The sequence below is a fragment of the Malurus melanocephalus genome, unplaced genomic scaffold (assembly GCF_030028575.1).
Source record: "Malurus melanocephalus ecotype Western Australia unplaced genomic scaffold, MMel_1.1 scaffold_377, whole genome shotgun sequence".
Taxonomy (NCBI): domain Eukaryota; kingdom Metazoa; phylum Chordata; class Aves; order Passeriformes; family Maluridae; genus Malurus; species Malurus melanocephalus.
In genome coordinates this window covers 357829-384255 of record NW_026623609.1, presented here as the reverse complement: position 1 = coordinate 384255, position 26427 = coordinate 357829, and the positions used below count along the sequence as shown (strand labels likewise).

Genomic DNA, 26427 nt, shown 5'->3' with positions numbered 1-26427 from the left:
AAAAGGGAAAAAATGAAAACAGCTCTGCTCCTGTGCATCTTCGCTCGTGAGAGCCGGCGGGGCCGGGGCGGTGGGCGCTCGCCCCGGGCGTCCTGCTCGCTCCTGTCCCCGGGTTTGGTCGCCGTCTCCATGGCCCTGGCTCCTCTCATTCACTGTCCGAAAGGGTTTCGTACTGGGAGCAGAGCAGGGGCTTGGGCTCCTCGTCCCAGGCGTGGTGCTGGCTGCCAGGGGTGCCCTGCGGCAGTGGGGCGCTGGGGGCTGCCGTCACCACCCCGCTGGGGAGCCGCATGGTCAGCGGGTTGTAGGGGAACGGCGTCGAACCTGTGGGGGATGAGGGAGCAGAGTCAGCACCGGGCTGGGGCCGTTGCCCACACCCTGCGAGGGCACACGGCCACTTGGGGGCACGGCCCAAGGCCACACGGGGGGCATGGCCATTCGGGGGGGTACAGCCATTCGGGAGCATGGCCAGTTGGGGGGCATGGTTATTCAGGGGCACGGCCATTCGGGGGGTATGGTCACTCGGGGCCACGGCCATTTGGGGGCATGGCCTTTTGGGGACACAGCCACTCGGGGACACGGCCATTCRGGGGCGCAGCCACTTGGGTTACGGTCACTCAGGGGACACGGCCACTCGAGGACATGGCCATTCTGGGGCACCGACCACTTGGGAGCAAGGCCACTTGGGGTCAGTCCCCTTGGGGCTACGGCCACTCAGTGTCCGTCCCCTCGGGCCCTACCTGCGGACGACGGCCTGTCCTCCCAGACGCGGTTGGTGAGGGGGGTCCTGCGGTTGCAGTCCCCCTCCGAGTGCACCGAGGAGACGGAGGGCGGCCGCTCGCCCGAGGACAGGCCCGGCGCCGGCGACTTGGCCTTGCGGCTGTTGGGCCTGGCCGCGATCTTTGGCTTCCCCCCTCCTCCTGCAAAGAGAAGCAGCCGCTGTCACCTGGCTCGGCGTGAGGGGTCCGGGGGATGGGGAGGGGGCTGCCAGTGCTCCCCTTGGAGGAGCTTTGCGAACACGGCTCGTGGCGGGGGAGAAGCACAGCCTGGGCCGATGGCAGCACGGCAGCAAATGGCCACGGGGAGGGGGCTGCAGGAGGGTCCTACCCCTCCCACCRCTCTGCTTTGGGGGCTGATGCCACCAAGTGTCCCCTGGAGGGAGCTGGGGCAGGAGCAGCCATGGGGTTTTGGCCATTTCCCTGCAGGATCTGCTCCTGAGCTCCATGTGCTGCCCCACAGGGCAGGGAGATAGCAGGGACCCCCAGAGCTGTGTGGGTGCTGGAGCCCCGAGCACATCCCCCATGCCCATGGTCTGCCATCCCTCCTTACAGCACAATCCCTGGGCATGTTCAGCCGGTTTTTAAAAGGTCTGAAGCCAAAAGGGCCCTGTCGGGCAGGTGAGCCCAGAGAAACCAGGAGGAGCTCCCCAAAGGGAGGGACAGACAGGCTCTGCATCCCACCCGGCCTGCCCAGGCAGCCTCCACGGGCACGGGGAGGCACAGCTGGAAGAAGCTGCTGGTTTCATGCAGGAGCCAGAAAAGCTTTTCTGCAGAGTTTTAGGGTGCCTGGAGTTAGCTGACCTGGAGGGGCGTGAGCTGACCTGGAGGAAGGCACTCGTGTGCCCTCCTGAGCTGGGGGCTCTGTGCCTGCCCTCCCAAGGATGTCCCTGGCAGTGGGGCCAGTGCAGGGCACTCACACAAAGCTCTGTGCCCGTGCAGGTGTGCAGGGACTGATGTACCCCCACCCMTCCCTGGTCCCCCTCCTCCCTCCCTTTCCTAACTGGGGGTCTGCACAGCCTCCTCTCACCTCTGTTCGAGTCTCCCTGAAGCTGACAGGCCCCACCAGGGCCCAGCTCACTCCCAGCTCTCCTCTCTTATCACCCCCCATGTGTCACTTTTGGCTCCCTCAGCATCTCCCTCTTGCTCCAGGCGCTCCCAGATCCCACCCAACCTCCCACCCCAYCCCCAACATCCCCAGAGAGCAGAGCAGGGAGGGAAATGCCAGCCTGCCCTGKGTCCTCCACACCAGCCCTTCTCAACACCTTCCCCTGTTTTGGGAGCAGCGATCCCACCCAGGGTTTACAGATAGTTGGGGCTGGCTATTTAAGTTTATGCCTTTGATTTTGGGATTAGGGGGAGGGGTTGGTTTTCCACCCCCATAAACCTTTCCATTGTGCAAAAAAAAAAAAAAAATAGGGAAAGGAGATATTAAAAACCAACAAACAGGGAAAGGAGCAAGTCAGTGTTTTAGAGAAAGCATCAGCACCTTTGGAGACTATTAAATTAACATCAAACAAGATTAATCAGCGGATCCACAAAGCTCAAAGCTGGGGGAGGGAGGGAAGGGAGAAAAGAAAACCAAAAYGAACAAAAACAGGGAGGGGAGGAATAAATCCACCCGTAAATGGCGAAATAAAAAGGCTGAGAATTAATAACACAGARAGAGTGAGGTGGAGAGGGCTGCAGACCTGGCAAGGAGCGCACGTCCTCGTTTCGTCCATCAGCAGGAGTTATGGGCATAGCAGCGGGCAGGCTTGCACTGGCATTCAGAGAGTTAAAAGCATTGGCACTGAGAGGTGAGCGCTCTTCCCACTGCTCGTCATATTTACCCATTAGGGCTTTCCTAATTATTGCCTCCAACCCCATGTTGGTACTGGAATTCTCTTGGACCGACTGGCTCCTACAACTGATTAGCCCTGGGAGATACGGGAGAGGGAGGAGAAAGGGGACGGGGGATGGGRATGGGGGGGAGCCAAATGAGAAGAAAGATGGGGGGGACGGGGAAAGGGGGAGAAAGGAGACAAGGGAGAAGGGAAGAAACAAACAGTCAGCACATTCTCGCAAAGCAACAAACTTTGTCATCTTGTTCTTTAAAGCGCTGCGATGCACCCGTCCTCATCCTCCTCCTCCCGCTCCATCCCGCCCCGGGGTTCGGCAGGGGACGGATGGGACTCACTCTGGGGCCAGGGGCTGGGGACAAGGGYTTGTCACTGAACCCCAGGGAGCATCTCCATGGAGCAGGGGCTGCGCTCCTGACCCAGGCAGGAGGAGCCATTTGGATGTGGGGTCCGTATGCACACACACAGCAAAGTCAGTGTGCCAGGAATTTGGAGGTCGGGGCATTGTCCCATAAAGGAGATCAGGGCAGGAAGAAAGAGCACCCCACAAAAACACTTGATGAGAAAGATGTGTGTGGATTTGGGCCTGGGGTGAGAGGATGCAGCAGCCCCCAGAGCTGCCTGTGTGGGTTGGGATATGTGGGGACAGGGGAGCTCCTGCTGTCCCTCCTCGCGCTCTCTGCAAGCCCCCTGCCCCCTGGCCAGCCCCCCTTCCCCCAGGCCGGGTTCCCAGCGGGACCAGGCCCCGTGGCTGCGGGACAGGATGCAGAGGCGAGGTGCCCGCGTGGTTGTGAGTCTCAAGCCATGCAGTTATGGAGCAGCACCGCACAGGGACCAGAGGCTCAGCCACGCCACCGCCATTCCCGGTGGCAGTGACAGGGAACAAGCAAGGGCAAAATACAGACACAAAACTGCCAGCCACCCCCAGCCCACCCCATCCTGGGCTGTTTGCTCTGGGATCGCTGCCCCTCTGCTTGGAAAGGGACAGATCCCAGGTTCCCATAAACCTGGTTTGAATGCTCTGTCTTGCTGTGAGCAGGCAGGGTCTTTGCTGGTCCCCTCGAGCCTAAACTGACCCTCAAATCTTGTCTGCCAGGGCCCCTCGGTTCCACCTGGCTGTACCTGCTCATCYCAGCAGCTGATGCCAGCTCACTCCTTCTCCCAAACTCATTTCCCCTGCTGAGCAGTCCTAAAGCACCTTGGTGCCCTCCCGCTGCACCAAGCCCTGCCCACAGCTCCTCCTGCCCTTGGTGGGGGAAAGCTGCTGTTCTCCTACTCAAAACTAACAACCTGAAGGCATTCCCATGGTAGGAGAGCACTAATCCTTAATCAATTAAGTACCAATTAGTATTCCTCAGTGGGGATTTGCTCCATTCATTTGTGAGTTCACCCGGACATGTCGCAGGTGACAACAGGGTGACATCTTCCTGCTGTCGCTCCCCCTGGGACTGGTTTTGGGCCTGAGCACCCCCCAGCTCCCAAGAAACACCCCTCTCTCCTGGGTGCTCTCTTTTGGAGTGAGATCTCTTGCTAAGGTGGTTTAAYCCTCTGATGGCATCAGATGGCCAATCCCTGCTTGACCTTTAACCTCTCCTCAAATTCTGCYAGGCTTTCCAAGGAATGACACTGTCCTGTCCCCAACCCAACAGCAGGGAGTTGTGGTGTCCCAAGGCTTTTGCCTCCCTGTCATTGGTCTCAGGGAAAACAAGAAGAGGAGATGCTGGAATCTACCAAGCCTCCTGCCCTCCATGGCTGTAAGCCCTACAGGGAACGAGGAATGAGGGGAGTTACCTGCTCCAGTAATCGCTGGCATGTTGAAAATCTCCGTCCCAGGCTGCCCAACATCTGCAGAAAAACAAAGCAGCTCTTCAGCACAGAGAGCAGGTTCTTGGCAAGGGAGGACCTGCCATGGTCCCCCCTCTGTCACAGCACCCCAAACAGCAGCCCAGCTCCCCCAGGCACAGGGTGGCTCTGTGGGTGCTGGCTGGGAGTAGAAATAACTCCAGAGCCTCTGGGAGATCCACAGTGGGCACCTTCACTAGGAGGGAAAGGGCAAAAAGACGAGCCCAGGGAACCAGGGATGGCCTCCCTCCCTTCCTCCCTCCTGCCCTGGGGATTTCAGGCTCCATGAAGCCAAACCCTCTCTCCTGCCTACGGGATTTTCAAAGGCTCAATGCCCCCTATCCACCGAGCAGGTCTGGGCAGYGGAGAGGGCGAGGAGGAGGACAAGAAATGTTAAATCAATATTTTCCCTTTTAGCTGAGCTGTTTGACTTGGATATTGCTTTCCTTAGAATAACAGAAATTCTCATCAAATAAGAGGTGTATCCAATTTCTATATATTTTTTCCTGATAAGGGAAAGTGTGGAAGGTCACGGGGTTCAGCCACATGTCCCCAAAGGGGCATAACAATACTGTTGGCTCATGGTAACATCATCCAGCAGACCAGACAGCTCGGTCCCTCTTATCCGATGCAGCTGTTGTAAGATGGATTCAAATTGAATTAGTATTGACTGTATAATGCTGGCCTAAATTAAATTATGATCCTATCTACTCTATTAGCGGTTAATGAATGAACGGGCTGAATTTCTAATCTGAGCCAGCCCGGTTGGTTTGACAGAGCTGCACCAATATTGATGTAGGGCTTAAAGGAAGGCTGGGGGGAGACGCATCTCAAGGAGGGAGGATTCAGCTTGGCTGCCCAGTCATTAAAGTATCAATTGCTCTTAAGTCTCCTCCATGCTCAGCTCATTATTTCCTTCCTCCTGAGGTTTTTTTGAGGGTGGGATTGACAGCCTCAGAGCACAGGGAGTGGGATGGGAAGTCTCCCCCTGCCTCTCCAGATGCACACAGTCACTGCTGGAACCAGCACAGCTCATCCTAGGAAACATCTGGACCTTGAACTTCWTAGAACCACAGAATATTCTGAGTTGGAAGGGACCCACAATGACCATCAAGTCYTTTTTAAAGCTGKCTGGGACAYCCCAGTCCTTYAACACAGCAGCACCCATCCCCAAATCTCCTTTGCTTCACTTGTTCTCAAGGCTTTTCCCCCCCAGTGCCCTGAATTTGCCTCCCCACAGGTCCTTACTGTACTCCGTCTCGTTTTTGTTGGTCGTGCTGAGCTTTTTGATGATCTCCTGTTTCTTGGACTTCACCATGGCAGAGTTGCTCTCGGTCAGCTTGCTGAAGAAAGCTGGGCGCTGGGTGTTGTTTCCTGGGGACTTGGACCCCATCCTGCAGAGCAAAAGAGCAATGAAAACCTCTACATAAAGCCCTGCCTAGAGAGGCTCTTCCCTCAGTGCTGCTGCTCAGGATCAGCCTGGGAGCTCCTGGGACACTCAGCATCTCCAACCTCTTCCAATCTCAACTGTGAATGTACCCCGTGGTATTGAAAATGCAGGCTACAGAACCAGCACTGGGATGGGACGCCAGCCAGGAAAGCAGCCAGGCCACGTGTGGGGACACGGCCATGCTCAGGTGCCCCCAGTGCCCGCTCCYGGGCCGTACCTCTGGTCCATGGGCTCTCCCTCTCGGAACAGGACGGGGTACGGGGCGCTCTTGGCGTGTTCCGCTTCCCCCGCGCCGTCGGGTGGGGACACGGGCTCGATGCAGCTGTCCGGCCCGCCGGCCGCCGCCTTGGCCTGCTCCGGGGACCTGGGCACAACGGGGACGTGACAACGGCTCAGTGGGGTTTGGGTGGGCACAGCCGAGCCCTGAGCCCGTGCCCTGACAGTGGGACAGCTGAGCCACCCCTAACAGCAGCCTGGCAGGGACACATGTGACGTTAACCTTTTGGGGACACTGCTTTTGATCCTCAGCATTTGTGAACGCAGCAGAGGCAGAACCCAGCACCTCCCCTCCTCCTTGTTGGGGCCACACAGGAGCTGCAGGAGGGGGCTGGAGCTGGGGCAGCTTGGAGAGGATCAATACTGGCCCCTGATGCCYGCCCGTGGCCAGAGCCTGGGAGACAGCCAGGCTTGAGTCTGAGAGGAACTCCTCACAGCGAGTTCTGGGAATTTACGTCTTTGTTCTTTCTGTGGTTTCTCTTTTTCTTCTCCAGTTTTTTTTCATCACTGGGTGGTCAGGGCTGGGCTCTTTGCCTTCGTTTTAAAAAGCCAACTCTAGGACCAGGCAGAGCTGGGAAGAATAACCCCATTTACTGACAAGGAACCATCACTCATTCTTGGATAGATCCGGGTGGGTGTTTGGGTGGGAGGACAGACCCATTTTTTAATTCCATACAACARCAATCAGACCTGCCTTGTAGCAGCAGGGTGGCTGGGAAGTGACTTTAAAACAAATACAGGTGCTGCCTGAAATGAACAATTGCAGTTGTCAGGGCACGTGTGTCTAATAAACTGCGAAAGATGGAGATAAAATTAACTTTGAACCAATGGAAAACGTGTCACTTCAGGTTTTTGGGAACCATTTGGGGTCAGGGACTGAGAACAGTGACCAGACAAGAGGCAATAGGCACAAACAAAACAAACGAAGTTCTATCCCAACACAAGAAAACTCTTTTTTCCTGTGAGAGTGCTGAAATACTGTGAGAGGTGGTGTCTCCATYGCTGGAGATACTCACAACCCAACTGCCATGACCCAGGACAAACTGCTCACGAGGACAGTGCTGGACGATCTCGAGAGATCCCTTCCCACCTACACCATCCTGTAACACCGGCCAAACTGGGAAGGGAACTCTCACGGACTCTGAGGGGTGTGAAGAGCACAAGGCCAGCTGTGGCAGCTSTCTGAGCTCACCTCTTGCCGCCCTCGCTGTGCGGGGAGATGCGCGCGGCCGCGGCGTGCTCCTGCTGCTGCTGCAGGAAGGCGTCGCTGGGCGTGCGGCGCAGGTCCAGCACCGGGCACGCCGCCCCGGGGAACGAGTACACCGGGGCCTGGATGTGCGAGTTGAGCTGCTGCGGGTGGTGCCGCGTGTAGTCCTGCGTGATGACCTCCTGCAGGATAAAGCCCGGTCACAAACGGAGCTGGTTTGGAGCTCTGCTCTGCTGGGCCCAGCTCAGAGGGCGAGCAGGAGGGAAATGGGCTGGTTTGGCCCTGCAGATGGAACTGCTGCCCCCTGCCCCCAACAGCTCTTGTGACACAAACACCAAGGCTAAAACCCCCTGATGCTCCCAACTAGAGGAGATGAGGTCTCTGTCATCACTCCCAGCCCATCCCATCCCCACCAAACACATTTTACTGAGCTCTCCCCTCCTCCCCGGAGCCCCAGCAGGATGGTGGAGGAGGTGAGGGAGGTCAGGTAGTTACACTGATGTGCTGGGCCAGCGTGACCACGCGCTGGTTCATGCCCTTGACGCTCTGGCTGGACTGCAGGGGCTGGCACTGGGGGCCGTCGGGCTGCCGCAGGTGCTGTAGGTGGGCAGCTTCGGGGGCCGAGGCCTTCAGCGAGCCTGGGGGCACCGAGAGGAGAGGAGAGCAGCAATGAGATGACATCTGTGTCCCTTCTCTTGAATGCCATCCCAGCCTCCAGGCACAGCCAGCCTGGGCTCTCCTGCACCATTCCCTGTTCTCACCTTGCTGTTTCTGCCTGGGGTCGTGCTCCCCGTGCCCCTTCTCTGTGTCCTGCAGCAGCTTGGCCCCYTTYTCGTGGGACAGGCTGGGCGAGCTCACGGGACTCACTGCTTCCATCCGCTCGGGGCTGTAACCTCCATGATAGCCTGAGGAAAGGGGAGGGAGTTCAAACCAGGAGCTCACTGGGCTTTGCCCTTTGCCCTGGCACTGCTGCACCATCGCTGCGAGGTGGGGTTCATGTTCAGAGGAGTGGGGGGAACAAAGAGACGAGGGAACCCAGGACAGCCATGCCCACCTTGGGCAGCCAGCAGCACCAGGACCCTGAGTGAGGCCACCCCGAGCACAGGGACCCCATCCAACACWGAGCCCTCTGATACCCTGCAGCACATGGGCTGTTTGTCTGATGGCCAGCASCCTTGTCACATTCACAGTCTCACTTCTCTGCTTCTCTCATTTGATTTATTACCACAACTGCTCCTTACAGATTGCCTGGGAATTTCTAAGGATGGGGAAATCAAAATTAGCAAATGGCTATTGTCTGTAAAATGCAATACCGGGAACTGGACAACATTTGCAAAACATGACTTGGCAATTAAAGGGAAAACTAAAAGAAGGTAGGAGAAGGAAGATCCTTAAAACACACAAAAATTAACAAGTCTGGAATAACACAAGCAGGAAGCAGAGGGACAAGCGCACTTGGGGAGCTGATGGAGCCAATGGCCAAAATGCGCAACTAAAACTAAGAAATAATGAAATAAAATGGTGTCAGGCCACAGCTCTCTCCCCTCTGCCCTCCAATGTCTCACCACCACTGGTGGAGCTGTCACTGAACGAGCCTTTCTCGCTGCCCCTCACCCCACGACATTTGGCACATGACAATCACACCTATGAAGCCAACCCCCGTCACTTGGTGTTCTTACCAAGTGCTCGGAGCTCCTGTTCCTGCACGGAAAAGCGTTTACTCTGACTCTTTTCTCTGCTGTGCTGCTCRGAGCCCGAGGCTGTGTGCTGCTGGTCCAGAGGGTGGTGGTGCTGCTGGCTTTTCCCCTGTCCTCTGCYGTAGTGATGAGAAGAGCCGGCTCCGGAGGCGGCCAAGGGTCTCGACTCCATGGCTTTGATGGGCGAAGGCGACTGCTCSAGGTTGGCCCCGCTGGGCAGCTTTGAGGTGTAGACGTTGTTGTCAGTCTGGGCTCGTTCTGCCTTGGCCTCCCTTGCCCTCGAGGCCTCCTTGTGCAGGACGGCCGGGTCCAGCGGGGCCGCGTAGCCGTCGGGCGCGCCCAGGGAGGAGCGCAGGCTGGAGGCCGAGGGGAAGGCGGCAGAGCGGATCGGTGACGTGGTAGTGGTGGAGGAGGATCTGCCAGGAAACGAAGGCAAGGCAAGGTGAGAGAAGAACGTGGAGAAAGGGAATGATGACCAGAGMTGCAGCGTCCAGCCTCGCYKGGCTGARCTCCTTCCTGAGCGTGGGGTTGGCMCATGCCYGGACAGTGAGGAGGGCTGGGATGGAGCCCTCACCACAGCAACTGCTGCAGGGTATTGGGCCTGAATGCATGGACTGGAGAATGTAAAACCCGTGGACAGGTCCCAGAGAAATTGGTAACTCCACCATCAGGCAGCCTTCAGCAAGTGGAGCAGTACCTGTACTTGGGCACAGGCACACTCCTGATTTTTTTCTGGTAGCAGGAAAAGCCACCAGGAAAAGCAAAAGAATTGGGGCACCAAAATCTGCCTCCTCCCATCACAACTTCCCTGGAAGCCYCAGTCCTGCTCTCACTGAAAGGCAAACAACTTTCACTCCTTCCTCTCAGAGGTGCTCATCCATTAAGGATCCAGCAAGCACTGGAAGCCATGGTGGGGGGAACATACCGCAGGACGGAAGGGGTGGGGGTCTCCGAGGAGATGATCTTCATGCTCGTGTTGTGGAGCACGCTGGGGCGCTGCTGGATGGTCTCATGGGTGCGGGGTGACACGGGAGAGTGCTGGTGGCTGTGGGAGTGGGAGGACGAGCGGCTGCTGGACTGCTCCGTACCTGGGGAGAGCACAGGGAAGGAGCTTCTTCAGCTCTTGGTCCCGTAACCCAACCTCCACYCAGCACAGTCCCCCAGGGTGGGGTGCTGGACCCCTCCCCAGCCCACCTGGTCTCCAGATGGGTGCRTGCTCCACCGTGGTGGAGGCCAGGATGGATTTTTCACGCTCCCTCTCTCGCTCGCGCTCCCGTTCCCGCTCCGACACCGATGATCCTGACTGTTTGGTCATGTGCGTGGGCCCTCCTGAAACCCAAGAGAAAGGCAGTGAGAGGGCTGCAGACACAGCAATTCCCCCAGGAATGCTGCCTGCTCTCCACAGYGCTGTGTCTGCAGAGCAGATAAGGAATGGCTCCATCCAAGGTCACCTGGAGCAGGACAGACGAGGGCAACCAGCGCRACAAAACCCAGACAAATCATGGAACAGCTGTCCTGGCGCCATCCCCAAGGTGTGACCTTCCACAGAGCTGTTTGCTTTGGGGAACGAGGGGGAAAAGCAAGGAAGCCCTCAACAAGCAGGAGGAGAGGGGACTGGTCCCTGAGCGAGAATGATTCCGGGGTCAGAATTAATCTGCCCTGGCAAGCTGAGCCCATGGCCTTGGGTTGGTTACGGGCGTCCTGCTCAATCATTTTCCCACTGGAAAAGCCACCTGAGCATTACCTGGGGAGAGCGGGGAGCTGCTGTGCCGGCTGCCGAAGGTCTGGGGGGGTCCAGGGATGTAGGTGATGCGGTCCATGGTGGTGGCAGAGGTGCCAGGGGTAGGGGGCACGAGGACGGGCAGGTGTGGCACTTGGGACAGGTCGATGATGCCTGGGGACAGAAGCGACAGCACCGTCAGGAAAACTCTGAACTGCAGCTTGGCCACGCTGGAGCTGGCACTGCCAGCCTGACCCATCCTCCTCCTCCTCCCAAACTGCTCCCACCCCCCTGGACAGCGCTCTCCTGGCAGCACCTGCTGCATAGTTGAGGGCGAGGGAGGGCTCCCGGGGTGACAGCCCGCGCAGCATGTCTGCCCGCTGCGCCATGGCCGTGGCTGCCGCGTTGTGGTGCATCTGCTGCGACGTGATGTAGTCGTTGATGATGGTCTGGCGGTTCTCCATGGCGGCCGTGTCCGGGTAGCCCCGGATGAGGTACGGGGGGTACAGGTGTGGGTACGTGGGGCTCGGAGCCAGGTGCCTGGGCAGGTAGTAAGCAGCAGCTGGGAGAGAAAAGGATGCAGGTGTGAAGCCTCAGAGATCTGAAGCTTTTGGGGCATAGCACGAAAAAGAACAGACTGTGCCCCCAGCAAAGGTACCTGCTTCCAGTTGGATTCCCCTGGGGATGGCGGCGGGGTCGAAGGGCAGCGGGATGTGCCCGCGGTACAGGTCRACGCCGCTCACGCCGCGGAGCAGGTGCTCGTACGGGGAGATGGGGTGGTGGTGGTCGGGCACGGGGGCGTGCGGGGACTTGGAGTTGGTGAGCTCTCTCGATGTGGGGGTGATCTTTCTGTCCTGGGACACCGGCTTCCCAGCAGTGATGCTCCCTGCAGAGAGCAGAAGGAAATGAGTCAGAGCCCGAGTGCTGAGGCCAAGCCATGTCCCCAACAGTGCCTGCAGCCAAGTGCATCCCACAGGGACAATCAGAGCTCCCCTGAACTCGAGGGACCTTTCCCTCCTCCCTGCACTGCCATGCCCTGTTACACCACCRAGGTCAAGGCAGGCCAAGTCCCAGTGCCCCTTGGGAGAGAGGCCCAAATCATCCCTCCACCCCAAAACATCCATGGTCTGATCAAGCAGCCAGTGGTGCAGCCTTGCTGCCACACTCTTCATCAGCACAAGGAGGTCATGCTTGTGCTGGTGACAAGTGTGAACACCTCCCAGCCAGTGTCCCAAGCACTGGAAAAAATGGTGCCGTGGGCCAGTGCTGGGACAGGGAAGACAATCTGGGAACACCAATGGCTCCAGCAGCACAGCCCAGGCCCCAATTTGGTTACCCTGGTGCAGGTGAGGTGCCCTCGCTCCCCCAGGAAGGGCACAAAGCCCCAGCTGTCCCTGGCACCACCCCGGCGCCCTGAGTCACCCGTGGGCGTGGGGTGCAGGGAAGAACAGGTTCAACAGGCACCTGCTGGGGCAGGTGGGGTCAGCAGCCACCTCCTGCGCTCCTCACTGTCAGAAATCTCAGCAGCAAACACAAGCATTGCCAAGTACCTTCGTGCTGCCGCGGCGTGGACTCGCGCGTGGACACCGGAGACCCTCTGTGCAGGTGGCTGCTGAAGGCCGTGCTGTGCCCTGCCTGGTGGTCCTCRTAGCCCAGGGCACTTTGGTGGGGCTTGCCCGGCTCGGGTACGATCACAGGAGCTCCTCTGGCGATGGAGCCACCCGAGTTTGTCACAGGGCTTGGCCTGTTTTTCAGGCTCTCTTCGTAGGCTCTCTCCAGGTTCCTCGGGTCTTGGATGACATCCAGAGAGTGCACAGAGTGGAAAGTCCTGCCGGGACTGCCGATGATGGAGCGCACATCGTGCTTTTTGGTACTYGAGGAGGATGAGCCGCTGTCGTACTTCATTGGGGTACCCTGGGGACAGGAGGCACGGGGGACATCAAAGAGGTGTAGAACAGGAGGAACACAGTGACTGCATCCCACCGAGTTTCACCAGGACTCAGGATGCCTTCAGAGGGTCAATACACAAAGTTTCCCTGCTCAAACAGCCCAGAGGCAACCCCTGGGCCCAGGGCAGGGTGGARGGCCCATCCTGCGTGCCTCGCTGTGCTCCAACAAGATGGGGATGGTGAGTCACTGCCGAGGGCTGGCTGTGCCCAGCACGCCTCTCTCCTACACAACTGGGAACGGGACGGGACTACGAGGTGCCATGGGAACCCCACAAATATTTGGAGACCAACAGGAGATGGCATGCCATGTTTCATCCTGGCTACTGGCCCTGCTGGGCTGCCACTTGCCCATGAAGGGAGGAGACCAAGTTTATGTGCGTCCAGAGTCACAAATGACGAAGGCACCAAGCTGATTCTGTCTTTTTAAAAAAGGGCAGATGTGTCCCYTTTTGTTGACGCAAATGTAGATGGATCATTGCTTTCTTAACATGCCAAGGGTCCCTTGGGTTTTGCACTCATCTGCTGGGAAGGATTATTGGACAGTTGGGATTGGAAAGAATCCCTTCAAAGGATGGGGCAGCACAACCTGTACCCAAGCAGAGCGTCAGCTCCTGCTGGTGATGCAACCCAAAGCTGYCTCTGCTCTCCTTTCACCTTGAGAATGGCTCCAGGATCTGTGCAAGGATGGCAGCCTGGGCAGGACTGACCTCATCTGCTGCTCCCTCCACACTCACCTGCGTGATGGACCCTTCCTTCAGMGGTCTCGTCAGAGAGATGTCCGGTGTCCGCCTCAGGTCATCCCGGGGGATYTCATGGATTGATCTTCCTGCTTCTTTCACCGTGGCTACCAGGTCTTCGTGGGCTGATTTCATTTTCAGAGGAGTAAGGCCCTCGTGAGATCTGACCTTGTAGGCRTCAGATAAGTCCCTTGGTGGAGTGTTTTCCCTCTTGAGCTGTTTGGCTTCTCTCCTGAGGTAGTCCTCATGGGCCTCCACATAGGACCGAGGTATTCCTGCAAGCCCCAAGCAGAAGATGGATGCAGAGAGAGATTCCCCAAGCAGACATTGGACTCCCAGTCCTTGTGCAGATGCTCACTTCAAGGGSGTCTCCAGTTAACACATGGAACTCAGGGACTGGTGCCCAGCTGAGCCCACAGAGCAGTCMACCTCACATCTACCACGACCTTCTGGACCCATTTCACACAAATTTCATCCTGCTTCATGCAAATCACTGGCAATTTTGTCCCTGACTTTGGCAGAATTTAGATTGGTAGAAATTGAGCAAAACCAAAAATCTCTCTGAGGACAAAGCAGGGGCTGCAGAGATCTGCAGCTGGACCTTGATGTGTCCATCTCCTGTCTTACCCCAATAATGAAAACTAAGAGCCGTGGGTGTGAGATGCTTCCCCCTCTGTCCATGCCCACCCTGTGCCTGCAGGCTTTACCTTGTGTGATCGAGCCCCGCATGTGATGCTGCTCCTTCAGGCTGTGGGGACTGTGCCGGTCTGGAGGGATCGCTCGACCCATGAGACCTACAATAGATCCAAGAGGGAGAGCTGGGCTGTGACACAGCAATAATTTACAATAAATACATGACAGTGCTACTAGGGACACCTGGGATAACAAGGAGAAACACCAGCAATGTCTCAATTACTTTATTTTTCCTTTATTTTTTTTTTAAATGTGCTTTTGTTTTTTGTATTCCTGGGGCTGGTCTGTCAGGGCAAATGGGCCAGTCAGTCCCCATCCCTCATTTTCCCTRCTCAGATTCTCTCCTGTTGGGATACCAGGGATACCAATCCCTGCCAGAACACGGCACAGGAAGAGGCACCATGTGGACAGGAGACAAGATGAGGTCTCCACGGGTCACTGACACGACACAGGTGCCAGGTTGCAGCCAGACCCACCTTCAATGCTGGTAGATAAGGTATCACGTGCTGATAAGCCCCGGCTGATCCTCCCCTCCATCATATCATAGGTGCGCTTCGTTCCCGTGGGCTCGTGGGAGGATCCCGAGCTCCTGCTGTCCTCTTTGGGGCACTGGGAAGCAGCAACTCCACCTGAGGGAGGGAAGGAACACCGAGAGGCACCACCATGAGCGTGGGAAGCCAGCAGGGGCTGAGAGAGAATGTTTACAGCTGTTTGTGTGCGTTGCTGAGGGGTCAGATCCCATCCCAACCCAGCCACCGCCACGCAGTGCCAGAAACGTCGCACGGGACCGGCTTCCAGGAAATTCRGCTGGTGTTTTCTCCCCGCCCTGACTGCCTCAGACTCCAGATCTGTGCCTCCTGCTTGGGTAGGAACATCCACCCTGTCGTGCCCCTCCCTGCCCTCGTGGGCAGCAGGACAGCCCGGAGCCAGTGGGAGCAGCTGTGGTTCCACTGAACTCTGCCTTTTGGGTCTGGGGAGTTTTGGGGTTTTTTTTTTCCTGTTTGTTTTGATTTTTGCTAGACACCTACTGTTTGGGCTCTTGGCCAGCCTTAACATTTGCCGAGACACTCCCTGGGTGAGAAAATCAGGGAAAAGGGAGGAGAAGGAAAGCTGGGAATGATTCCTTTGAAACAGCACTGGGCACACACAGAAACTGGGACAGACAGTGCAAAGTCTCATGCAGGATTGATGGAGGAAGCTGAAGTGGGGAGAGAGCACTGCCTACCCCTGATCTGAAGCTGRAGCAAGCAGTGGACATCTGCCCTGAGCTACAGCCCTCCCCTGCCAGGCAGAATCACCAGGCAATGGGCATCCAGCATGTGCAGCGAGCTGTGGATTCAGCAGTTTCTGATGCAGCTGAATGCCTCGGGTTTGTGCCACGAGCTCCCAACAGGATGCCAGCCAGCAGAGACAAACATCTCTGCCCATCATCACCAGCCAAGGATGGCCAGTGCCCTGCTCCTCCCTTGGTGGGCAGACAAGGTGGTTGTAGAGTCAGAGAAAGCAGAGAAGTAAAAAACATTCGCTCTATTGTGGACAATCAGGAACAAAACTCCTCCTCGGCAAAACCAGTAATTAATAAAATGGGATTATTACAACTTCACACCCACCGCTGGTTTCCGCAATCAGCACCCACTCAATCCACAAAGTGTTTGGGGCTGTGTGTGGGGAAACAAGARGGGGTCCGTGCCTGAGCCTTCGCTTCAGCTCCGTTCGACAGCAGAAATCCGGGGGTGACATTCAGAACGCGCCGAGCGCCGCGCCTGCACCCTGTCATCAAAGCACATCTGCTGCCACCAGCCCTTGTGCAGGAGGGGACGTGCTCCCAGGCACCCTTTGTACCTCCGGGAAGCAGGGGGAGGGCGCGAGGGAGAAGAGAGACTAAACAGAAAGAAAACCATTCCAAGCCCACGTCCCTCGCCTTGCAGCAGCCATCAGCAATCATATGCGGGATGAGAATAACCAATCTAGCACAATTCAGCTCACACATGCTACAGGATCTCGTCTCATTACAGCTCTTTTATTTTAAGCACCCTCATGACACTAAAGAATTTGCAATTTTTTTTCTGCTTGCCAAAATTCATAATCACCGACAGTTTCAGTTTTCTTATTTAATTTTTTTTTTTAACTCTTCCACTCCTGTATGGGGGRAAGGATAGAGGCAGGGCTGGCGAGGCTGCAGCAGCTCATGGGATCACTTGGGATGTGATAAACACTATCAAGCATGTAAAAGGCTGCTGAAGAGAGAAAGGAATTAATTCCTCATCTGTGTCCATGGGGGTAGCACGAGATGTGATGGACACAGGCTGCAGCCAAGGGAACTCGGGCTGACACAAGCAACAGGGAAGAGTTTGGTTTGCAGCTCTCCTTCACTGCAGAGAGGATCCCAGCTCTGGGATGGGCAGCCCTCGCTGCTGGGTGCCCTCCCCATCTCTCCCTGGTGCCATTCCTGAGATYGGCCTCGTTCGACCCCAGCCCGGGCAGAGGGGATTAAAATAGCCTCTTGCACAAACAAGTCCTGAAACACTTCCTGTGTCCTGCCTGGTCCAAGCCTTGCCAACTGTCCCAAAGGGCATCCAGACACAAGTCTTCCACGGTGACATTTCTTATCTGGGCTAGAGTTGACAGTGGACCCGGGGGGACACGCTCTGAGCCAGTTTCAAGTGGCAGGCGAGAGGCACAGCACAGAGCCCTGTCCTGRAAGGCCCCTGTGGTCCCAGGACACCCAAACGTGACATCAGCTGGAGCTTGAGAGCTGTCCCCATGGCCTGACCTGAACCCTCTGCCTCCAGCCCTGGATAAAAGCACTCAGCCTGTGATGAAACCAGCTACCAGCATTTGTGGCAGGAGCAAAGGGACTCGTGAGGGCCACGCTGTGCCTGCAGGACTGACCGCAGGCTGGAAGGGATGCTGTGCCCCAGGGAGGAAGGCAGAGGGATCAGGCTGCTCAGCAGCTGGTCAGAGACATGTAGACACCTACTGAGGTAGCTGAGGCTGGGATCTGCTCTTCAGTCATCTCCAAACTCAACGGAGAGGTGACACACAAGGACAGCCATCCCTGTACACACCAAAGCACACACCAGCCTTACCCCAAGGGGAGGCAGGGCTGCAGCATCTCTGTGTCGGCTCCTCCTGACCCCAAGGGCAGGCCAGGAGCATCCCAGCTCCACAGCAGAGATTCCTGACCCAGCACACAGTGAAAGGCAAGAATGGAGCTGTTTCCAGCCTTGCTGGAGAGGAACATTGCTCATCTCCAGGGGAGGAACCGGGACACACAGAGCAGCTCTGATGGCCAGGGCTGTGCTGGGCTCAGCAGGCACAGAGGAGACAGGAGCAGCTGGTGACCTCYTGCTGGCACCACAAAYGCAGCACAGCACCTCTGGCATGCAYCGAGGAGAAGCATTCYGGGCAGGGGGTGTGACAGCAGCCAGCACATCCCAGACACACTCCTTGGGGAAGGCTTCCCCACCTCCAGCAGCTCCAGCAAACCACACACTGAGGCTGGGGCCAGGAGGATTCCTGCAGGGCARCCCCATGCTGGAAAAGCCTCGCAGTGCCCAAGTCAATGCAGGTGAGAATCTGATGTACAGATAAACCTTTGTGCCAATCCACCTGAMTTGCCTCCATTTTGCAGGTCCACCTTGGCCCAAGAGTTTGGGGGTGCCCTCATGTTCCTTTCCAGCACAGGGTACTAGGGATGAAGGCAATACCTTCCCATTTGGGCCAAAACCATTGCAACCCTGCTTGACAGCGAGCTGTCTCTAGAACAAGATAACCACGCGGGACAGAACGACACAGGGCACCCTGTGGGAAGGCAGAGAAACGCTGGAAGCAAAGACATAAACCTTTCCTCAAATAGCTCCCAAGTCCCAGCCACAGCAGCACAAACCCCTGGCACCTGCCCTAAAAAGKCAGAGGATCAGGACTTACCCTCGTAGGACAGCACGTGGCCTTTCTTCCCTTCGTAGATGACATGTCCTTTGGGCACGGCATCCTCCCTCGCCTTCTCGGCTCTGCTGGGGCTGTCTTCTCCGATTATCCTGGTAATGGTTCCTTTGTACAGCACTTCTGCCGGGGTGCCCTTGGAAAGCCACCAAGATCCATATTTAACAGTGTCACAAGCAATTAAGCCAGCGTGGCGCGGGGACAGGCTGTTCCTCGCGGGGAGCTGAGCGCAGGGAGCGCGCCCGGCCGCCGCTTCCTGGYGCAGCCACCGACAGGGACCCGCGGCTTAATTATTGATGAGAAYGATAACGAGGAGCGGTAAAAAGGTACGTGATCGCTGGGAGGCTGCTGGGAAGAGGCAGGGGATGAGGGGAGCACAGCTCCCCGTGCAGCAGCTCTCACCCTGTGTGTGTTTTGAGTGATCTATCTGCCTGCTCYCTTTCCCCAGGTTTGGGGGACAGGGCTGGCGCTCTGCTGGCGACACCTCAATGACAGCAAGCGCTGCTCCAGCATTAGCTTTCTCCCTGCAGTGCATTTGCCCAGMTTGGCACAGGAGGCAGGGAGATGTCGTGCCCACCCAGGCACATCTGCTGGCAGCAGCGTGACCTTCAGCGAGCCGCCCGCGTGCGGGAGCTGGTGCTGGCAGCGCGCCCGGGCGACAGCGAAACCGGTGTGGAGCAGGGGGGGAGCAGAGCCTGCCTCAGCTCTCCWACAGGAACAGCTCCCCACACAAACCCAGGGGAACTGGAACCTCTCCTTCCCCAGGGGCACACACAGACACAGCTCACAGCACCTGCCCCGTGAATCCCTTCCAAAACACTCAACACCCTTCTGCCATAGTGACCTGTCGGTGCCAGCTGGAACAGCCACCGCGGGGTGACAGAACCCCGTCACCACCTCTGTCACAGTGACCCTCCTGACTGACACCTGCCTGCTGTGCTCATTTAGCCCCAGCACGCCCTGGCACTGATGCTTTGCTGGTGCTTCCAGCCTGTGCCAGGCTCTTTCCCCACCCCTGCCTGGGGATGCCCCTGTGCTTCACCAAGCCCTCGGAGTACCAGCTGTCCCCAAAACCCAGGACATGCCAGCCCATGGGTTCAGTGCTCTGGCCACTCACCCTCACTGTGGACCCAGGCACCCCATAATGGCTCTCCCTTCCCCAGGTAAGTCACCTCCCTACAATGGATGTGCTCCAAGGGGATGTGGAAGCAAGTCATGAYAGATGGCTTCAGAGCAGAGAGCACACATTCAAGATCTGCTTCCTGTGAACTGGGTGACTAATCTGAGATCAAGTATCAGCTCTGGTACCAGGAGCTGCTGCCAGAACAGGGGCTCCTTCTGCCCAGCAGGAGCAGAGGGATGCAGGCTGCTGGGCCAGCAGCAGAGCCAGGCAATGCCCTGGGCCTGGGCTTGGTACCTTAATCCTAAGCCAAACAAAAGAATCTGGATGGATTCATTAGCTGGATGYAAAACAGTGTCTCAGCAAACTCTGCTCATCTTCTGAACTGGCACATGGTGCTCAAGGTCCTTCATGTCCACTCACTGCTGCCCAAAGCTGCTGCAGGAGCACCTGAGAGGATGGAGCAGTTGTTTGCTCTGATGGGATATTTTCATCCCTGAGCAGTTGTTGGACACAGGGCACCAGGCAAGCTAAGCCTTTGCTCTGGGCCAGGATTCAGGATCAGGGCCAAAGTGAACATGGTCATCCTCCTTGAAGAAGGCAGGCAAAAATTGGAGCCTGAGTGTCTTTAAACATCTGAATGATGGCCAGATAAAATCCCCACGGGAAACAGATTTTTTTTTTTAATGCTCTCCGCTCTGTTACCAGATGAGCAATAACTCACACTGCAAGAAACTATCGCCCGCTTGCCAGCTGCTCTTCTGAAGATGGATGGTGGAGATTAAGCCAAAGTATCTCGCTGCTCAAGAGCCTTTGGGCAGGACCCCCAGCACGGCACACTCAGCCCTGGCAGGACCTCTCCTACCTCACATGCCCTCACAGCCTCCTCCACCTGGTCTGGGCCCTCCACCATCTCTGTTCTGCTCCACTTTCCTGCCCTGGTGAGGCAATTTTCCTATTTACAGCTGCCCCTGCCTCTGTTGTTGATGTCTAGGAGAAGCAGGATTTAACMGTGTTGTAGGGCTGCACTGCTGTTTGCTGGGTTCTCTGTCAGTCCCTGCTCACCCATCCTGAGTGGAGGCTGCTGCTGACCCCTCTGAGGGTCTCTATGGGGTGGGGGCACCAACCCTGTGCACAGCCCCAGCGACCCCACAAGCCCTGGGCAGCACCCAGGAGGCAAAACCCACGCGAGGCACGGGACCTACGTGTGTGATGGACCCTCGGTAGGTGATGGGCGACTCCGGAGGGGGTCTGGATGTGGGTGTTCCTTTGGTGATGCTTCCTCCCGAGGCAGAGCTGAGGGAAGTACCTGCAGGACACAGAGCTGTGAGCTGGGGGCTGCATTTGCTGCTCAGCACAAAACCCATGCAGGGTTTGACCCAATCTCTGGGGACACCCTCAGAGAGAACCCTTTGCAYCAATCCCTGTGAGTGTGGGGTGGGGAGGGGGTAACAGACAGGTATTTTGAGACYGTCAGCTCCCTGCTGTCTTCGTGGAGGGGCTGGGCAGATTTATGAGCCTGGGAGAAAGGCAAAGCCTGGCTCAGCTTCTCCTGATGTGATCAGAGCAGATCYGTGGCAAGATGCAGCTCAGGGTGGCTTCAGCTCATTCACACAGATCTGCCCTGGGCTGGAGCCAGCCCACCCCACTCAGGCTCCTGACTGCCCTACTGGGGGGTCATAAACCAAAATTTGCACTAAAAAGCAACACCTTTGCATTTATTTTCTTCTGCCTGGCTAATGGGGAAAAAAAAAACCCTTGAGGGCTGTATTTAACCAAAATGGGGTCCCTGTCCAGCTGCAGCAGCAACAGTGAAGAGCATGAAAATACCAATTAACAYAATTTAAACAGGTTTTGCTTTGTCTTAAGCAACAGATTTTCAGGTGTCCCTTTAACACAAAACCTCCATCAGAATCAATGCCCGAGGCCAAGATTTGGGGAGACAGAGAATAGGGGCAAAGAGACCCCTCTGGCTGGGCACAATTCCAGAAAGCAAACCTGAGGTCAGCTTGAGCTGCAGCCAGGGTGGCATTCACCGTGCTTGGCAGTGCCAGCATCCCTCCCTCCCTCCCTCCCCAGAGCTGGGGCTGCCCACCCTGGTCCTCACCCCGCAGGATGGAGCCCTCCTGGGAYGGCTGCAGAACCAGACTCTCTGGCTGGCTGGCCTGGCTTCTAGGAGAAAGTTGTTCCTGCTTTACTCCAGGAAAAGGCACTGGAAAACATTAACCATGGATCAGCACAGCTGCARGACCCAGGGCCACAGCCCCTGACGGCACCTTCTCGGTGCCTTTACCATTCCCAGCTCCTTGGGATGAGCTTCCCCAGGCTGCTGGATATACAAATGCCATGGAGAAAAGTCAGATTTTCTGCYCTGGCAAAGGCAGTGCCCACAGGAACATGGGAACTGCTGCTGAAAACCCTGTGCTGGTTTATAACAGGACCCACACACAGCGGGAAACAGAGCTCACATCCCTCCTCCCMACGCTTGATCCCTCACCCATTCCCTCCTGCTGTTAAGAAAAGCTTCCAAATCTGCAGACTAAACACTTTCTTTGTTCACTTCAGGCCGTTTACTCTTTATCCCACCAGCCTGGGGAGCAACAATATATTTCCGTCCTTCGATCACAGTATTAGCTGGAGGGTATTTATAGGCTGGGAAGCATCCCTGACCGAGTTGCTTGCCYATACTGCACAAATTTAGCTCCCTGTGTCTCTGCTCTCCTGATGGACTAATCCTTTCATCCTCTTAGCAGCTCTCTCTGTGTGTCCTGTGCTCCTCCTTTCCCCCGTGCTGCTGGCAAGCTCGCTCCCTGCTGCTCTCAGAGAAATTYCCCTCTCCATTCCTTACCCAGTTTCTTGGGATCCATGGTTAGAGGCAGGCCCATGGTGATGGAACCGACGGGGACCTTGGCGTGCTCGGGGCTGTAGGGTGTGTGGAGCTGGATGGGCATTCCCTGTGGGGCAAGAGGAGGGGTCAGGAGCACCTGCAGGTCCCTGTCAGGTGTCTCCACCACTCACACCGATCTCACCCTACCTGGGAAATGGATCCCACGGATCTCTCCAGCACGGAGGGGTGCTTGGTGGAGGAGATGAGGGGAGGAGGGTTGGAGATGCTGGCTAGTCTCTGCAGCCCTGAGCGAGAGCTCTCATGCAGGTTCAGCGGGATGGGGTGTCCTGTGAGGAGAAAAGAAATGTTCTGTGAGACTGAGGGAAGGCAGAGCTGCCTTGGAGAGCAAGGGGGCAYGGAGGGAGCAGGGGCTGGACACAGKGACCTGGTCAGCTGTGAGCCTGCATGAGGCTCCAAGTCACATGATCCTTCTGGAAAGGACTGGAATAGTTTAAATGATTGCCATGTCCCCTCTGCAGCCAGAGGATGAGCTGCCCCTGACCTGTCTGCCCTCCATCCATAAAGGACAGCGCAGTGAGGGATAAAACATGCCTGACTTTGCACCTACACTGCTCTGTGACAAACTACACCCCTAAACCCATGCCTAAACCACACCTGACCACCCTGGGGCCCTCAAATAGCCCAACCTGACACTGGCTGCAGGCACAGCCTCTGTGCTCACCCCAGCTCAGGCAGAGGAGGGTGCATGCCATGCATCCAGGGGRTTTTACTTGCCTGGTGGGTTATACTGGAACAAGTGGGGCTCTGCCTGGGGAGAAGTTTTGATCACATCCCGGGGGTAGGAGAGAACAGGGGGCCAGCACGAGGCAGCCATCGACTCTGGGATCAGCTTCTGAGCCTCTGCRATGGCTGAGAAATGCACGGACTTTTCTGCAAGGGACACAGAAAGAAAATGTGTGGTCAGTGGTCAGCATCCCTGTGAGCATGGGCAGGGAAACCAGAGCCAGCTCCAAGCACAGGAAATGGCTCCAGCTCAGTCTGACCTGGCTGTGAGGTGAGGGCTGAGCTCCCCAGCCAGGCTAAAAGGAGAAATCTCAGTGTCACAGCCTGGATTTGACAGCACTGATTTCACTGAGATGTTTAAAGGGCAGTGGGGTGTCTGTGCTRGTGACTCTGCCAGCAGGGAGCTCCAGGGACCCGCTGCCATCACACCTCACCCAGGAGAGATGGCACTGGCACGCAGGCGGGTGCAGAGTCCAGCTCCCTGCCAGGGCCTGGCCCCGAGTGAATGGCTCCAGGGCAGCTCAGCCTGTGCACACAGCTCAGCATCATCCCAGCACGGCAGGGCTGCAGGATCAACCATGCTGCTGCCAAACCCTGCTCTGAGCTTCAAGCCAAGAGGCAGCAATACTGGCATCCCTCTGGTGCATGGGGGCACCAGTTCACTGTGGTGTGCAGCTGGGCACAGGGTGGCTGCAGAGCCCCAGGGCACTGCCAGGACCACTGCCATGCCAGCACAGCAGGGACAGGCTCAGCCCACATCAAATGGAGATGTGAAAGCTCAGCTGCTCTTACAGGAGAGCTCCCAGGCARGARTAACAGCATCAGTTGCTCAGACAGMRAKGGAATGACACAYTGGTGCTCTCTGAACACCTGGGACAAGCGCACTGCATGGGATGGTCAGAGGCAGACAGGGGTGGAGGYGGGTTCTGCAGAACAACCAAATGAGGCACAGGGGCTGGGGCAGGAAAACTTCCTGAAATTGCCTGGTTCAGGGCATCCTGGATTCAYCCTGGCTGTAAAAAGGCTGATGAGAGGCCAAGAACAGCTTAATGATGGAGAAGCTGTGCTGGGTTCACCTGAACCCTGCCATGTGCTGAAAGATGRTGAGGAAAAGAGAGGCTTCCTCTGCACCAGCTCCATGCCAARTGCATCCTCACACTTGGCTAAGCAGAGGGATGAGACAGCCTTTTCTGGATGGATTAGAGGCAGGTTTGGTAGGATTTGCTTGTAATCAATAAACACTTCATTCTGCACTGCCCTTCTTCCCCAGATCCACCTGTGTAACGTTCGCATTGACCAGAAATTAGAAACTGGSCAGTAAACAATAGCAATCACAAATGAACCCAGCCTTGAACCATCAATTTTTGATAAAAATAGATGCCTGATCCTGCTAAGCCTAATAATAGGGCAAGTAGATTATCAGAGGCCCAATTTAATGAGGCTTTACTGCATTATCGTTATTAATGCTCAGTGTACTCAGAAGCAGGGAGATTATTCTTGTCCGCTTCGGTGAGAGAAGAAATCCATTCTGGGCACACAGAGGTGCGCAGGCACTCACACCCTGCAGCCTGGAGGGGCCAGACCTTGGCTGTGGCCTCTGCTCTCCCCACGTGGGATCCCAGAGAGGATCCCTTCATCCTGCCAACAGAGGGGAATCCAAGCACATCCTCCACACTGATGGAGAGTCCCTGGCACATCCACACTCCTTGATAATCTCCCCTTCAGCTCGGCCCCACTCTGCTTTGCCCCTGTGGGGTAATCAGTGCTGGGATGTCCCAGCTGAAGATGCTCCAAGGCACTGTCAGCAAGGTTTTGTGCACCCTGGATGGCTCTCGGAGAGCCTGCTCCTCCTCCCCTCCCCGTGGGAGCCGTCCCCTCCCCTGCGAGCCTCTCCAGCCTGTGAAATGTGGCCAGTTCCTAATTGCCCCCGCATTAGAGGGTGGCTATAACTCAGCCAGCTTTTGATAAAATAGCACTTACACGGGGAAGAGAGAGTTCCTATTACCGTTTATCAAGTCCCTGGAATGGGAGCGAAGGAGTCAGAGTTTATATGATCCGTCATCCAAATTAATGCTCTTGGCTCCCCATCGCCTACAAAGGCCAAATGAAACACAACTAAATCAACACAGAACGCAGCGCTGGCGTTCCGACCGCCGAGCGATAACCCAAGAGATGCCCGACGGCAACTCGGCCACGGCCAGAGGGATCCGTCTGCTGGCCAGTGAGATCCAGCAGGGCTGCCTGCCTCTGCCCAGGGGTCAGCAGCTCCTTGTGGAGGCAGGGAAGGGAGGGCAGAGCTCAGGAAGGTAAGGCTGGCTGCCCTCCAAACCGATAGAGCCGCAGCCAACGCCTSGGCCAGGATGTGCGCGAGGCTCGGCTTTGAAGCGGATCCAGGGCGCTGTGAAGGATGTTGATCTCTGGAAAAGTCACAGGAGTTCAAGCTCTCTTATCAAGCTGGGRAGGAGCAGGAGTACCTGCTCTGGTGGAGGCAGCCCCTTGCTGAGTGGTGCTGCTCTCCAGARGGCCCTGCAGGCTGTGCTGGACTCTCCCTCTGAACTCCAAGCCATGTGGCAGTGTGATATCTGCAGCCTGGATGCCTGCCACYTCACTGGGATGCCTCGGAGAGCAGGGGAGGGAAGGGATGCACACAGATCTGCCAAGACTATCTGGCTATCTCCCCTCTAACCCCTGACCCACAGCCAGGATGTGTTCCAAGAGGCAAAGATAGCACTGGGACGGTGCCTGAGTCCAGACTTGCACTGAAATCAGGGCTTTGGGGGAGCTGGTTTCTCCCCTCGAGGTGACTCATCACAAACCTGCTGGTTTGCAAAATGGAGATAACTCCCATCATGAACAGAGGAGGCCAGCCTATGTCTCCCTGGGATGCACAGGCATTCCAGACCCACTGTGGCACCCAGCACAGATGCACAGYCACACAGGACCTGGAGAGCGCACAGCTGGAGCCCCAGACCTGCTGAGACATTCACAGGGATACTGGGAGGCATAATTAGTTTCATTAACATGAAAGATTCAGAGCTCTACAGAAGAGAGAATAAAGTGCTTCATATCATTAGTGCTTTGTAGGGAACAAAGCAACAAAAGATCCACCTGGAAAACAGATCCTTGTGTTTGATAAKGGTGCCAGCAGGTCACAGAGTGGTGGGGTTGACTTCAACCCCTAAACCCTGCCCTGTATGTCACACACACCCATCTGCCTCACCTCCTCATCCTCCTGTGGCCAGGGGGGAAACTGGAGCTGGGCACAGGGACATGGGAGATGCAGAGCTCCAGCTGTGGCACCCAGCTCACGAGGAAGCTGAGCAGTGCAGCATCAGATCTGCACAGGATTGCAGCACAGGAGATCAAACCTGATTACCTGCCACCGGGGGGGAGAGCCCGAGGGGAACTGTTCCACCTGGGCAAACAGGAGCCTGGCAGGATAGGATCAATGGAAATGGGACCTCACGGGTGGCAACACCACGATTTTGGGGAAACTCCCTTTCTCTCACGGTGAGCAGTCACCTTCCTTGCTTACATGCAAAACAT

General features: G+C 56.8%; 1 protein-coding gene across 13 annotated transcripts in view; it reads right to left on the bottom strand.

Annotated features, from left to right (window-relative positions):
- Positions 1-10: 10 nt before the first annotated feature.
- Positions 11-26427, bottom strand: part of NCOR2 (nuclear receptor corepressor 2) — a 218035-nt gene continuing 191618 nt past the window's right edge. For 11 of the 13 annotated variants that reach the window (XM_057378826.1, XM_057378825.1, XM_057378828.1 and 8 more), the window contains 25 exons: positions 22873-23028; positions 22285-22424; positions 22099-22204; positions 21358-21462; positions 20456-20559; positions 18116-18266; positions 14662-14814; positions 14200-14286; positions 13490-13767; positions 12357-12720; positions 11465-11692; positions 11123-11368; positions 10831-10980; positions 10281-10415; positions 10012-10174; positions 9069-9502; positions 8151-8294; positions 7885-8027; positions 7375-7571; positions 6124-6270; positions 5705-5850; positions 4406-4459; positions 2465-2692; positions 738-917; positions 11-321 (listed from right to left, as the gene is read on the bottom strand). In XM_057378826.1, coding sequence (XP_057234809.1) covers positions 146-321; positions 738-917; positions 2465-2692; positions 4406-4459; positions 5705-5850; positions 6124-6270; positions 7375-7571; positions 7885-8027; positions 8151-8294; positions 9069-9502; positions 10012-10174; positions 10281-10415; positions 10831-10980; positions 11123-11368; positions 11465-11692; positions 12357-12720; positions 13490-13767; positions 14200-14286; positions 14662-14814; positions 18116-18266; positions 20456-20559; positions 21358-21462; positions 22099-22204; positions 22285-22424; positions 22873-23028 — 4415 coding nt within the window. In that variant the 3' untranslated portion in view covers positions 11-145. The remainder of the gene's footprint in view (positions 322-737; positions 918-2464; positions 2693-4405; positions 4460-5704; positions 5851-6123; positions 6271-7374; positions 7572-7884; positions 8028-8150; positions 8295-9068; positions 9503-10011; positions 10175-10280; positions 10416-10830; positions 10981-11122; positions 11369-11464; positions 11693-12356; positions 12721-13489; positions 13768-14199; positions 14287-14661; positions 14815-18115; positions 18267-20455; positions 20560-21357; positions 21463-22098; positions 22205-22284; positions 22425-22872; positions 23029-26427) is intronic. The other 2 variants (XM_057378832.1, XM_057378833.1) reach the window with 2 other exon arrangements.